Source organism: Varroa jacobsoni, unplaced genomic scaffold (assembly GCF_002532875.2).
Source record: "Varroa jacobsoni isolate VJ856 unplaced genomic scaffold, vjacob_1.0 contig02452, whole genome shotgun sequence".
In the NCBI taxonomy this organism is placed as follows: Eukaryota; Metazoa; Arthropoda; class Arachnida; order Mesostigmata; family Varroidae; genus Varroa; species Varroa jacobsoni.
In genome coordinates this window covers 32,347-47,894 of record NW_019214818.1, presented here as the reverse complement: position 1 = coordinate 47,894, position 15,548 = coordinate 32,347, and the positions used below count along the sequence as shown (strand labels likewise).

The window sequence follows — 15,548 nt, the reverse complement described above, 5'->3', positions numbered from 1 at the left end:
TCTCAAATAATACGCAGATTGTTCCCGTTTTAGTAAAAACTTCTTTGTTCGTATCTTGCAGTACATCAATGTACGCTACAAATTTTCCAGTGAAATTATGAGTGAGCAGTCATTATCACATTATGCTTCCAATGCTAAACAAAACCAATACAATTTATGTATGCTAAATCCTTCGTTTCAGTAAAGTGTTTCCAGAAACACTCGAATTAAGTAACCGGAAAAGACAGCTTCGTGTACGTCGGATCGAAGGTTTTGGGTTAAGGAACTATAGCTATCAACTGTTCGATCTATCGAATTGGTGTAGATCGGGATCATGTTTTCCCGAATCACTTTTTACCCTTCGTTAGTGTACAACATCTTCATGGAGAAGATGAGCTCCCGACGATGGTTCGATAGAATCGACGAAACAGTGATTTTGGGCGCGTTGCCGTTCAGGTGAGTAAAAAGCACATGATCAGCTAGCAAGTTTATCAGTTCAACCGTCAAACATGTCGTGTCATATGTTTAATAAACATGTAGCTTTATATTGGTTAAAAAAGCCGCGCATACGTTCGGAGACAAACTCGCTTTAGTAACAGATTGTTCGTAGCTAGTTCCAGTAGCGTTTAACTTTATTTAGTTTTGCAAGTTTATTAAAAAAAGTGCATTAAAAAGCTACGTTCTAAAAAGGCAGTGTTGACTTGGGATTCGAATAGACAGTTACTGTAGCGTAGAGAGCACTGCGGTCAATTTGTTTGCTTCGATCAATTGTACAACGGAGTGATTTGTTAATCTTGTCAGATGATTAAGACAATTTACTTAACACAATTCTAATTCGTCGCTGATTTAAAAACGAAATTTCCCAAACTAAGAACTTCGCAACTCATCGTACATCGGGCTAGTTGTTATGTTACACATATATGATGTTACCCACTTTTGCCAGTGTATCAATCTTCATATCGCTATATATGTTACAATATAGTCACTATTAACATGCACTTCTTTTAAATTTCGATTCTATTTTTAATTTTTTTTTATTTTTATATTTTCGAATTTCCTTCTGTAATTCTCTGCTCGAATATACACAGGGGTGTTGCAGACCAGCTTGTAACTGAGGAGAATGTTCGGGGCGTTGTGTCGATGAACGAGGACTTTGAGCTGATGTTTTGGGTCCCTACTTCAGAAGAATGGAATCAGAAAGGTTGCGAGTTTCTTCAACTGTCCACAACGGATATTTTTGAAGCGCCGTCCGAGGACAAGCTCAGGAAGGGTGTTGAGTTTATTTACAAACTTTATCAGGCAGGTCATTCTGTCTATGTTCACTGTAAGGTATGTTTAACGCTGAATCGTAAACATAATTAAAGTTCAAACTGCGCAGTGGCCGACGTGCTTTTTAAATCATATGTCTCCAATGGGGCGAAACGAATATATCGTTGAGCGTTAATTTACATAAAAATCAGTCCTTTTGTTGGAAAAGAATAATTTAGTAAGAATGCATCTCGAGCATTTCTGGTCGCCGGTATGCTTAGTTTCTAGATTGAAACAATATGAGATTAATGTGCTACGTTTTATGCCGACGTCGGATTCCATAGACAAGTTAATGTGCAAATGTGATTTTGTTGGTCGCTGTTGATTTTAGGCTGGACGTACTCGCAGTGCAACGCTGGTGGGGTGCTACCTCATGAGGCGATATCGAATGACGCCGGAACAATGCGTTGATTTAATGCGCGGAAAGCGAGAGCATATTCTGCTACAGGTATGATACTCTGGCAGCTTGAATCTATGCCAAAAACACAAAACTGTTGTCCAACTAAAATCGAAGTGTTTTTGGGTGAATGTAGTGACAGTAAGATTCATTACAAAATACGTTGTTATTTTGTCGAAAATTGATAGATACTACTGAGTCACTTAGAAATTTCCTAGAGAATCACCACAGGTGTTTAGTCCTTTAAATCCCTGATGCTATACCAATGGGATATTTCCGAATACCTATTTGAACAAAGAAGAAGAGGAGAGCACTATATGGGTTACTTCTGAACTTATAGAAGTTCTTATCAAAGCTAAACGATCAAGATAATATTGTATTAGTAAGAGTCAACAGGTCGTCACGGGGTATAAATCCCTAATAGTTTTTAGTTGCTGCTATCTAATAATAAGAAAAATTAGTCTTCTTTTTTGAGTCTTCAATTAATTCTATTCCTCGTTAATTTAAAGCCTATAATAGTGTGTTAACATCACCGTTAACTTTTTCCCTCTGAAACTCCTTTTGCATGGCACTTTTAAATAATTCTACGCTGATTCTCTCTGTCGCTAATTCGTAAACTTCTACTTACAGACGGCCCAGTGGGACGCTCTTCGAACCCACTACAGTAATCACGTGAGGCCATTAGTAGACAAGGAGGGTGCGCCGCAGGTTTGTGTGATACGAATGGATTCAAACTGTTCACGTGTTGTGCATATAATACATATAGTAAATAACAAGTAATTTCCTCTGTTTACATAAATTGTGTACATTTCCGAGCAGTGGGTGTGTGGATGTATTAAGAACAATCAAATAAAGGAACAACTATTTTCTTTGTGCAAAGAAAATACTACCTGTCATGTGCTATTTATGACAAGCTTGAAAAACTAATTAAAATTCATCCTAGATTATTTTCTTCTAAAACGTAAGGCTAGCTTAGATATATGATCTATAAAAAAAACGTGCTGCATTGTTATTATAGAACTCCTATTAGAAAAGCCATTTTCGCTCACTAGTTAGTAAAGGGTTTTCTTTACTAACTTTGTCGTGTATCCTTATGCGAATAATGCACGTGAGTGTGGTATTGCAAAAAAATGAATATTTTCAACAGTACGGTAATAACACTAAGTAAACATCAGGCGAGTAAAACATTTCGTGCCTAATTAAAAATAAATAAATAAAAATAAAATAGTACCATAATTTGTATGCTGGTGGTGACCGTCTACCACTAAGCCATACAGGATACAAATTCACCGCATATAATATGGGATTGCATTCTTTAACGAGATACCTGTGCTTCTTGTTTCTACAGGATGGCGTCGACTATTGGGCACTCGAAAAAACGCCAAGGCCGATGGCGTGAAAAATAGCTGAGATACTTAGTGTTTGCTGGTTATTAAAGAAGAGATAACAGTGAAAAACAAATTTTAGGAATATGATCGTCATTTTTTTGCTATAACAGTACTAAATAAGGCTCAACGAAAAGCACGAATAAGCACATTTCGTTATAAACAATAGAATGAGTATGTATGCGAAGACGATGAAATGCAAAGGTGGGACAAAAGCAGAATCAGAAGTTCCCAAGAGCTTTTTCTGTCGACGCTCAATAATGAACGTGTGAAACGTAAGCACACGGCGATGGGAATCAGTCCGCAGGTCGTGCTTCACTGACTGCCTCAAAATTGACAGGTTGATAGCAATTATTGCAACCGCTGTTTACAGTTATAGGTGTAGACATATCATGCATGAGACAAACGGGTGTCCGTAATGAAACACGTTGACACTTGGGAAGGATATCCTGAGAAAAAAGTTTAAAGGATAACTGAGATCTAGCGACACTTTTATAACAAACCCAATACACATATATAGATGTATCACTTTTACAAAAAAACATTCTAAAGAACCGCTTCAACTATTGCTTTGAAGATGTGTAAATGAAAAAGCGATTGTTGTACATACTAATGACAATAATATATTATAGTACACTACTAATGACAGTTGAATTGAGAATGTACGTGGTTCGCTTGCATGTGCCCGGCCAACCAATGGTAAGAGCTTTCCTAGCGTTCAGACAGATGGTAAACATACGCTTATTTGATAGGAGAGCTTTTAATATAACTGCTATATACACAAGCGTATCCTGCAAATCGCCGGGTGGACACCAGCCTCTCACGATCTTTCACCACATTTCAGTTTTAAAATACATCGTCCTATGTAAATTCAAGGTGAATGATTCATTTCTTACTACTATTACGGTACGGTTAGATCATAGTATAACACAATAATAATCATTACGATTTAATATATCTGTAGCCCTCTGTATTAGGGCGGATTTTTAAACGTTGTTGTCAGTGCAATCGTTGACATATACACATATATATGATTAACGTGAAAAATAAAAACAAGTTCTCTGTTCTCCTGTGATGGGACTCCGATCAAACGGGCTGTATCAATGCTATCATTAATCGACATTACATTTGTATAAAGTGCGCATATTGTTAATATATGCAGTGTACGTATGATATGTAGGAGACATTGAGTACCTTTAGCAAGCCGCATTGTTGTGTGAAGGTTAGCTACCTACGACGATTTTTTTGCGTTAGTCAATGGTTGCACTGGCCGTTTACGGCGGTGCAATCAATCTACTAATATAGACAGCGACAATTGTCGTTGCTGCTCGATGCTCCAACGGATCAATGAACGAGCACACGTTGATGTTGTTAGATGTGAGGGGTAATGTTACGGAGTATTGATGTCTCGCCTTGTCCTGACAAAGAAGCGAAGTGCCATTAAATATTTATGAAAAATGCACGACTTCTTTAAACGAAAAAGAACCATGCAGCCTAACGAAGGAAAATATTTAATAGACGAAAACATTCCGTATCTATCTAAATTACGCACGAGGAAGCGTTCCTCTAATAGGACCTAACGACAGAACGGATAGATTTAGTTATAATTTAGCTGTATTGGGCGCTATTTCTTCAACTTTTCTTACCACAAAAAATGTGATTATTAATATTCGATTGTGATAAAAATGATGGCTTTCAGCGTGTATTTATCAGTAGGAGGGCTGGGGCACACGACCTTTGTTTAGCTTCGTCATACCAAAATTGTTTCTCATTTTATAGATCATTAGGATGTTGTTACGTCTAAAAATCGTTACGAAAATCTCTCTGAAAGTTGCCATAGCCACGGATATCTTGAATCATAACTTACCAGTCATCTACGAGCTAAGGTAGGCACTAGCAATTTTTGTCGATGTTTATGGAAGTCATCCAAAAAAAACGTTACACTGTTCCCCCTTGTCTTCAAAGGGAATTCGTGGTAGAATGACAACAAACAGTTAGCCACAGAAGGGAAACACTGATACAAAATAAAAAATGCGTGTAGAGGACGCCCTAAACTTACATTGCAGCAATAACAGATAATTAACTACAAGTATCACACAAATAAGATAGTAAATTTCTCATTGCAATTGATGGCAAGAATCTGGTTTATCATAGGGTGAAAGGCACGCTGTGTAAGCCACACGAAAAAGACCCGCTCTGCTTGTTCGATATCTTTTGTGATGATGACAGATCTACAGATCGACTTGCAACCGCGATCCTGCGTCAGTATGACACGGAAAAATCTAGGTGTTTATCGCTCATGATACCATAACGTCTAAAACGAAAAAAAAACATTGACGATTGTCATATTCGCTTTTGCATGGTACCATGCTTTACAGTAGAATTAATAAGATCTCAATTTCACCATACCAGATTTTTGTTCCGTGCGTTCCCAAGAAAGCCTGAGGATTCTGCCCGTTTACCTAATATCGCGTCCTATCAAATGATGATATCGTAGACGCCTGGTAATCAGGGTCGAATAACTGAGCACAACAAAAAACGAACAATAATGAATCCGAGTTTTTGCGGTTTTTCCTTCTTTTCACGGTCTGCACACACTGCGACACTGATGAGCAAAGTACACCTCAACAAGTATCGGATGTTTTGAGCCACAGTGATATATGGCGGTTGACGCCATTAGAGCTTGTGTACGGAAAAAAAATGTATAGTGAACCAAGTTGAACTAGTATAGAACTGAATCTACTGAAAGACATGTGTGACAACAAGGGATGATGAGTTGATGTCTTTTTCTTTCAATCATTTTTATCATTGTTATTGTTATTTACTCATATTATTATTTGTTGGCAATATTGCCCGAACTTCCCTGCCTCGATTCCTTTTCGATACAACACCGTACCCATAATGAATAACAATTTGTGTTCCTTGCGAATGCGTGAAATTAGCGTGAGAAATAAAAACAATAGGTGAACAACCAGACCAAATAAAAGACGCGAAAGCGCACCGATGATCTCGCGTGATTATTTCAACAAATAAAGTAAACAAAAAACGAAAAACAGCAAAGGAGTACTAGTTGTGTATTATAGTCATAGGTGAAGATTATTAAAGAATTGTTAACTACGGACTGTAGGAGGTACACGATAAATAAAATATACATTTCTAAAATAAAGTTAAGGTTTTCATTTGTCGCTGATGATTAAGCCAAAATGACGAATAAATTATAGAAACTTTATACATTTATTTCTTAGCACCGTTTTCTAGAGAGCCATCTCATAAGTTTTGCTGGCGATAAACTACGCTTCTTCTTCAGAGCATGTGTGTATTTGCTATTTGTTTCCTATGCTTCCACGCAAATTCTATAATTGTTACTTGAATAACCTAAAATTATTATAATGAAGAAGAAATCCTATTTTCATATGTAACACGCTGGTGCTTTCACTGGAGCTTGTTTATGCTCGATGAAGCGTTCCATCGATGCTATGAAACAAAGAAGCTATTGCAGTTTCAGACGTGTTACTTGTAAATGCATGTTAACATGTCGCATAGTTTCAAAACTCTAATCAAAACGTATTGACATTCTACATGAATGGTTGAGTTCCGCCCCTTGCGCTGCAGATTTTATGACTAATTGCAAGGGCTGCTGCTATTTCATAGCTGCCATGATTATTTGATAAACACCGTATTTTTGACGACATCCGGCCACATTACATGATTGACAAACAGAAGACGTGCACATTAAGAGAAAGTTTAACTTGCTAACGTGATGGAATAGCAGTGATTTAATTTGTTGTTTTCTATCATGGCTAATTATTGATACGAAAAAATTTGGAACCGAAGGGTTAACAGGCCAACAATTGACCAGATGCATGGCCACATCAAAGCAACATTTCTCTTTTAGATGGGGAACGTTGAACGAGATTTATCGTAGTTATAAGCTTCTGGCGTCGAATTGCGTACAGTTTACGGGCGACCACAGCTTTCAACGCTTACTTGATACTGAATCGTCATTATTCAGCCAGCTCAATTCAGCATTATCCAGCAACAGAGCAAATGTTGATTAACATTTGGCAGCTTGCCCGTCAGTAAGCATAAGAACAGGATAATACACTTCTACGTTATAATGACAGGTCAACATTTATTGATACAATTGCCATTAAACCGTCCGCAAGAGCCTACTTTGCTCAGGAGCGTTTCTCCGAGAAAATTTCGAATGTGTATCGTACTCAACGATAATTTCTCACGTTCCATCCAGTATCCGTTGACGCTTATATTTCGTCGATCATTCAACCCCGGCAATCTTCAGGTTGTCCGCGATCACCGCCAGTCTAACGCGAGTTCCGAATCATCATCGGCGGCCCGGGTGAATCGCTCGTTTGATTTTCAACTAACTCATCATCAGCTGATTCATCTTGAACTGGTTTATCCGTGTCAGTCTGTGTCTGCTCCTCAGCACGCGCCTGGTCTTCAGCCTGCGCCTTGTCAATTGGCAGCAGTTGTCTAGCAAGTTCAAGGTAAGCTCTCTTTTGCGTCTCGAGAAACCCTCGCGAAACTTGTTGGTAACTACTTCGCTGAAGATAACCAGTCTGGCTTAAACTAGGCTTGCCGTAGCCTCCGAACGCTTCCGGTGCTATCCGGGAAAAATATTGTGGATAATCCACGGCACCGCTCTGCAGATCATATCGGGGATCGCACTGCAGTTCATTCCGGAGACGGTATTGTTCCTGTGTCTGGTATGTGCACTGCCCCTGTGTTTGCTCTGTCGGACGCACGTACAGTGCGTGCTCCGTTGAAAGCACGTATTGTGTATGCTCCGCCGGACGCACGTACTGGGTATGCTCCGCCGGACGCACGTACTGGGTATGCTCCGCCGGACGCACGTACTGGGTATGCTCCGCCGGACGCACGTACTGGGTATGCTCCGTCGGGTGCACGTACTGTATCTGCTGCGAGTTTTGTGTAGATAGTCCTGGTTGGAAAAGCATCACTTTAGCCTCGGGCTGGTCTATATTCATACGCTTTACATATAAGGGATACCCGCTCGGTCCGTACATTTGCTTCCCATCACAAGTCGCTGGTTCTCCGTAAAGGATATACCACCTCCGCCCGTCGTGTTCGACACACACTGATCCATCCAGATTTAGTAATGGCATTGCCTCTACCAAACATGCCCCTTGTGGTAGGGCGTCGACCGTTGGCTGAATATGGCCTGGGTATTGGACGGGAGAATACAACATCTTCGTCGTTTCTAGCAATAACTAATAATATAGGTAGCTTTTTCACTAATGATTCATATACAATCCATATATATATTTATGCGAGAATCAATCTCACTCTCTTTCTGTGATGGGCCCGTCGCTGGCTTCAATAGATAATGACAAGAATATTTACACCTGCAGTTAGCGCGGAAGACACCTATAACACACAGCTAATGTGTCACGTTCGGAAACGATTTCTCTAAACTCTATGACATTCGTATCTACCAACTATTGCGATTGTTCCTTTCACGTTATTGCATCCATAGAACAATGAGCTACTCATAAAAAGCCCCTTTGTGATCTCATTCTCCGTTATAGTCCCTGGTGTTACGGAATTATCGAAGACATAAGCGAGAATAAAGATTTTAAACTTTATGTCGATATTCTAATAAAAAATTTTCCCTGATACTATCGGCCTGTAGAGTTTTCATTAGTTGTTGACGATGCTTAATTTCATCATCGTCGTGCTATCTTTCATTTCGACCAGCAAATTATTATTATTATTATCCTTATCTGACCGTTTAGTTTTATTGAAAGATTTTCGAAATTGAAAAAATATTAGGGCGACGTTCGATGTCGTCCACGGGCAATCTTGGCCTTGGTAATTGCGTCACAATATTTTTTAGTTACGTTCTAAATGGCTTATGTAGATATACGAACTCGCAGAGATAAACTCACTGCGACACTAGTACAAGTGTATCTCAAATGGTTGAATGCTATCTGAAGATGATTGATCGAAAGATAAGGATTTGCGATTTTTATATGTTCATTTTAATAAACTGTTCTTTTTTTTTCATTTTTGAAGTGAAGAGCGCAAGTTTATAGTCAGGAGGCACCTTATTATAAAGGGAATTGAAAAACTCTTCTTCTGACATGATTGACCGCTTATCGCACAAGAAAATAATGGTCCGGAGTTTTCAATGGCTTCAGCTCTTCGAATAATAGTGGGTTTCATGACGGTGTGATTTTCAAAATATCCTGTTGTAGTAATTAGGACAGCAGTGGCCCTCGGTTGTGAGCCTGGTTTTGTTACGTAAAAAATCTTTTCGACTGGATGACAAAACTGATGGTACCATAAATTTATTTTTTGCTCGTGCACTCTATTTCAATAGGCATACACGTGTAGGGCAGCACACGCTATTAGCGTCATTTTTGTTTACGTTCGCACATCCAAATAATATGGGTATAATAGACACAAATTGAGCGGTACAAAAGGGAATATCTTAATAGAAACCGTTCAACAATATGAGCCCACCTAAATTGTACCACTAAGCCCAACAACGCGAAAGACGAAACTTTCTGTTAAGGAATTAAACGGCTGATAAAGTAGGATTTTATAAGTGGATATCCTAACAGGTAAACCAGTCAGCGGTCAAATGACATTCAAGATCTACTTTACAGCGACGAACACTGCGGCTTTTCCCAACAGTAGCATTTACGGTACTACACAGCGTAAATATTCTGCTCATAGTACGCAGGCCTTTCCACGATGCTCCTTCTGGGGCAAATACTAAACTAGGCTGATGGGAGAGCTGGGTATTGGTGCAATTGTTGAAGCTCGGGATCGTCGTTGTAGTTCATCCACTCGATTTCGTCCTCCTCATGTAGACGCTCATGATTAATACGGTGCTTAGGTTTTGCGAACATCACTTCACAGTATTTGCACTTCGTCAATACTTCTTCCTTGTGGAGAATTGAGAGATGCAGATCCCGCCTTTTTTTCAAAACAAAAGCTTTGCCGCATTCTGGACATGGAAACGTCTTTTTTTTGGGATAGCGAGGAGGAGGATCGAATAGACTCTTCGGTATCTCTCCAAACTCCTGGGTGCTGTCATATTCGATATCACGCTGTTGATCGTACGACGCGTCTTCACCAAATGATTCTCCTTCTAACACTACATTTTCGGGCGCAATCACTTTCCTTTGTTCTTGACTTACACCCGATGGACCTGCCACATCAACAGCCACCCTTTGAGCTGCCATTTTTAGGATTTGCTAATTTAGGATATATACTGACAACCATAGATATACATTTACGATTCTCGTATATCAGATCGCACTACCATATCCGCACAATTCGTTTAACCACTGGTAACAAGTATATCGAAAGCGTAGAAGCGCTCATTAACGTTAGTATTTTTGCATCAAGCGGTTTTCTTTGAACTTGTTTATTTCCATTTCGCCCGTTATTTTGGCCGAAATTTAAAAACGTTTCTTCGTGTTACGCCAATAAATGAGAGTATGTTTTTCAATGATCTACAAATCGTCCGTAACCGTTGGCGTAGTCGAGGTACTCTGGCTGACTTTCTCCTATCTGAACAGCTGACAAACACCGGTCCATTTAAGCCTTACGTTCATTCGGTTACATCATCAGAATTGGCGCCGGGAATTGCGCGCGACGTACAACAATCTACTCGATTATGCACTGTGAATTTAGCTGACCCGTCAGTATAAAGAAGAGACGTAGGCGAGATATTTACATGCCATTCAAATATATACCATCCGAGCTCTTGTTAATTATTAACAAGAGCTCGAATGATTATATTTTATTAACCTTCATAAAATTACTTAGAAACTGAAATTAGAAACTGGCCATTTTTCAAGCTTATTTTTCTATTCATAAAATTCTCTAAATAAGGCTTTCTACGGGACAAACCGCTAAATAAAATAATTTTGTAAAAATTCAAGGCCAATGAGTTCGGTACGATAGTGAAGTCATACGTGCTGCTATTAAGAAGCGACGTTCCCGCTACAGGACGCAAATATACTTGAAGTGACAATCCTTTATTCCCTTGTTGCTCGAAATCGACAGAGCTCCAATGCCCAAGATGTCTAAAGGTCTGCAAAATTTCTAAATACCTTTTCAACTCTGTTCTAGCTACACAATGATTTCATCAAACGATAGTCTGGAATGACTAGGTCTACATTTGCTGCCCCAAGCCCCTGGCGCTCGTAAAGGGTCCTCACAGAAAGAGTCCTATATGTTGTACTCTAAAACATGTTTGACGATGCGACAGAAAATACTTGATTTTTTTGTCAATCGTAACAGTTGGCGCTATTTACGTGCTGCGTTCTGTGCGGAAGGAAATTCCTGTACACGGTTCTATAAGACTCAGATCATTCAGGAATTGAAGCCTGTACACCCCGTTGAGAGTCGCACGTTTAGTGCATGTCCCAAAGGGAAAGTATGACATGATCCTAGCTTTATGTTGAGATGATTTTTTCACTTGATTCGCACTTCACTGCCTCTTACTTGAGCAGAACTCCCGTATATAGACATACGAAAATCCTCATGTCATGTACGGCCAATTACCCTAAAACATTCGTATAATGCAGGCCTAGGTCTTCTACAGTTAAAAACCAAAAATAATGTATCTGATATGGCATTTTGGTGATTACACTTGATTTTTGTAAAAAAAAGAAGTCATGTATTTAGTTTTAAACTTGTAAAGTAGTTCCGGCGTTTAAGTGACACATGTAAAACATAATGCGCATGCTGGGCAGATAATCTTGAGGGTGATTTCAATATATATACATATATATATATATATATATATATTTGAAAATCTGTGCAAAACGACGAGAGAGCCTTAAAGACAAGCTGTGTAAGCGCTTTCCTCGGGAACGCGAGTTTGTTCGAGAAATTCTTCCATTGCTATAGGAAGGCGCGCGAAATGTTTAGCGAGTTCGTTAATTTTAAGCGATCTCTGTTAGAAGAGCTGGATATGAAACTCGTGTGTAGTGTGTTCCTAGGTAGCATTTGACGAGCGGTGGAATGAACACATCTCGCTTTCTCCCTGCGGCGAAGGCAACCTCCTATGCTGTCCTAGTCAACTTACTAGCCCAGTCACTACGAACGTTTTTAACGACGACGGTCTTGTGGTGTATCAACGCGGGTGTCAACATGCAGAAGGCGAGCAGCACCAATTGCTAGGTGTACTAACAGGGTAACAAACTGTTTAGGACGACAGGAGGCCCGGTTGTGTGGGCCTGTTGCCGCGGGCTCGTACGAGGCACCTCCGGCGACGTCGATAGTAGTAGTGCCACTCGTCAACTGGCGTTAACGACAACGGAAACCAACCCTGCACAGAGCCGTAAAAATCACGACAAGATCTACACACCGTAGCGATAAGGTAGATGCAGTAGGCGCAAAAAAATGCCCACCGCGAAATGAGAACACCTCGCCGAATAAGTGTGGTCGAGCTTCAATATATCTAATATTACTATATTATAGTTAAAATATATTTATTCCTATCGATGATAAAGCTAAGCCAGTTCCTTCAATATATTGTAGAAGCACGATACATAATCTCCGACGGTGTATAGGTGGGTAAGCACAGTGGCAAGCGTTTGTAGACCCATCAAAAAGTAAAGAGTACGTAAAGTTAAATACAAACTATTTAGACAATACAAACTATGCTGTAGGCTTGAATTTTAATATAAATAGTCTAAATAAGCACCCAAAAGGTAATAAGGACGTTGCAAGCTATGCACGACAATGCTTACCTTGCTTGGTTATTATATCCTTGATAAAATTTGCTTTTTGTTTGCTTAAGAAATTACTACAGGATTATTTAAGAATGTCCTACTTAAAGAGACTTAGCATTACGGGTAGATGGTATAATAATAAGAAATCAATAAAATATAAATTATAATAATTGGAATTTTTATGCTTATATGTTTAATAGTTGTTCTGGCCGTTCTGTTTCATTCGTATCGGACAAGGCAGAGCGCTACTGTGCAGAGGGCTGAATTTAAGTAAAAATTTGGAAAGGGAACCGTGATAAAATAACTCTTTTATAAGTTATAATAAAATACATATGCACGCTGGCGAAAAACTTTTGCCATTTCCCACCACTATGCTTCTCGCTATATACCCGCGTTCTATAATAATGATAAATATCAGTTTAAATATAAACGCTTTTGAGTGCAGCATATACAGTATGGCCAGGTTATTTTTTATAGTACTCATAGTTCTGTAACATAACGATGGTTAAGATGCAACATGAAATTGTTCCATATATTGCCGAAGACCTATTTAGACCTGACGATTATACCAGTTCTTTCATCCACTTCGAAGGTTGATCAATTCACTTATGTCGTAAACAGTCGTATTTCTCTGGTAGCATTCACAATACAGCGGCCTGCTACAATTCTTTTTTGCTTACAATTGCAAGTAGGGCAGGTTTCACCATAGCATCAACCTCACAACTTCTACTTTAACACCTCTAATATCAACATGAACAAGTTATTGCATGTAGTTTTTCACGGAACGCCAACAGAAAGGGCGAGCAGAAGAACCTATATTAACCTATTGAAATCTGCAACAAGGCCGATATCGTGTTCCATTTCCACCCACATTAGGCTCGAACATAAACTAGAAGGTCACTAGACGTGGTCCTGTGACAAATTAGCGAATAATCAGAAACTGGTGACAATTAGCAAGATTACAGAGCGAAACCTCAAACCAGAACAACGCCTGCTTGCCCGCGAAACTTTACCGTAAACGGCCTTCTCTTTGGGCTGCCAACGCTGACACCTCGTGTCAGTTTAGATACAACTCGACCTGAAAAATCTGTTTACTATATCTTTCATACACCTAATTAAGATCCATGAAGTCTATGGTATCGAGTACGAACTTATTCCATAGAGTTACTAGTATATTTCAATTTAAGAAAACAATTATGGCAAATCGAGGAATAACGTTATTTTAATTGAGGGGGAACTGTCTCTAATTCTCCTCGAGCATCTAGTCGTACCATAGCTGGACAAAACGTTGCCTAATGTTAAACATTAACAAAAGATTTGGTCATGTGGAGAACAACCTTTAACAGATACAGTTCTGCATGAGATGCGGGTCCTTTTTAAGCGGTGTTAACCTAAAGTTATTTTTCCCTGTGTCTAACGTCATTAGATAGCGACAAACTGACGATTTATCCCAGTAGGATCTGGTCCCACAGCGCAGTTGACGCGCAGACTGACATGGGACTTTTTATTACCAGTGACTGAAAATGAACTATCCACACAAATAAAGCTATTATATCCAATTTATCATTATCGGAAGTTTAGTTTTTCTTTATGATATCAATCGTTCGTTGTAAAATGTATTGATAGATTGCCAAGAGCAAAATCGCACGACTTGCTTAACTTTATGAGTTCTTGGTTTTGCTTGATCTTAATCTGAAGTCTGTAAAAACATAGAGCCGAATGTAAATATACCAGATATGTACATATGCAATCCGACATGAGCAGCTGGGTGGAATATCTAATTGTCTCATGAACATTATGTGCGTCGAATACGGATAACAAGTTCATTAGTAAACTTTTGTCAAGAGCAGCAGCTCTACTTACCCTTTTGAGCTTAGTGTCGTTGATACTCAAGTACCGTCAAGAGCTATGGCTCTTTACAAAGAATCCAGTAAGCTCGAACCCTGGTTTTCCTTCTTCTTTTTGAACAAGCGTTTTTTTTTCAGTTTGCCTCACTCTCAATACGAAAAAAAAACCTTATATTATAGTTATAACCTTCGAAGAAGGTCTAACAACATACTTCGGGTCTCTTTAATAGAATACGTCTTAATATTTAATAGAACTTTATTTAATATAACTTTATTTAATAGAACTTACATATATGAATAGTAAGATGCTAAGAGAGGCTGACAAAATAAGATTCTTCTAATAAGAAAAATTGGCATGCTTATTATGATTATTTTCGAATTGGTATCCGGGCATTCGAATGCGCCATCAAAATTCGAACTCTTTATAGCGATAAAGAAGGGTCTCACTGATAAAAAAAATAGCCTACGCATAAAAACACTTTGAGAAAATATTTTATTGTTTAACATTATAAGCACTTTCTATTGTGTTCATTGTTGTCGCTCAGAAAAATGGTCGGGCACAGTTTCGATGCCAAGGAGCTAATACTTGTTGCAGAAACAAGGTGAGTCCCGTGTACCTAGGTGACCTTGTGCCTCTTTAGCATGCATTTCTATATATATATATATATATATATATATTTTATATATATAAGGAACTATGATCCAGTCACGTGGAGAAATGCAGCTGCCCAACCAAATCCGGTGGCAGTTTTGCCAGGTTAACACTTGTTGTATATGATGTTTCAATATCTGAAATCTACATATTAATCTCACATGTAATAAGTTGCCATGAGGACGCCAGACCGATAAACGCGTTACTCCAATCAAAGCGACATATCAGAACCGTTACCGT

General features: G+C 38.9%; 1 protein-coding gene across 1 annotated transcript; it reads left to right on the top strand.

Annotated features, from left to right (window-relative positions):
• The first annotated feature begins 313 nt into the window (after positions 1-313).
• On the top strand, positions 314-3,083 carry LOC111272505 (phosphatidylglycerophosphatase and protein-tyrosine phosphatase 1). The gene is made up of 5 exons (XM_022854000.1): positions 314-435; positions 1,068-1,308; positions 1,619-1,735; positions 2,315-2,392; positions 3,033-3,083. Exons 1-5 carry the CDS (start codon positions 314-316, stop codon positions 3,081-3,083), a joined length of 609 nt encoding a protein of 202 aa, XP_022709735.1.
• The last annotated feature ends 12,465 nt before the right edge of the window (positions 3,084-15,548 follow it).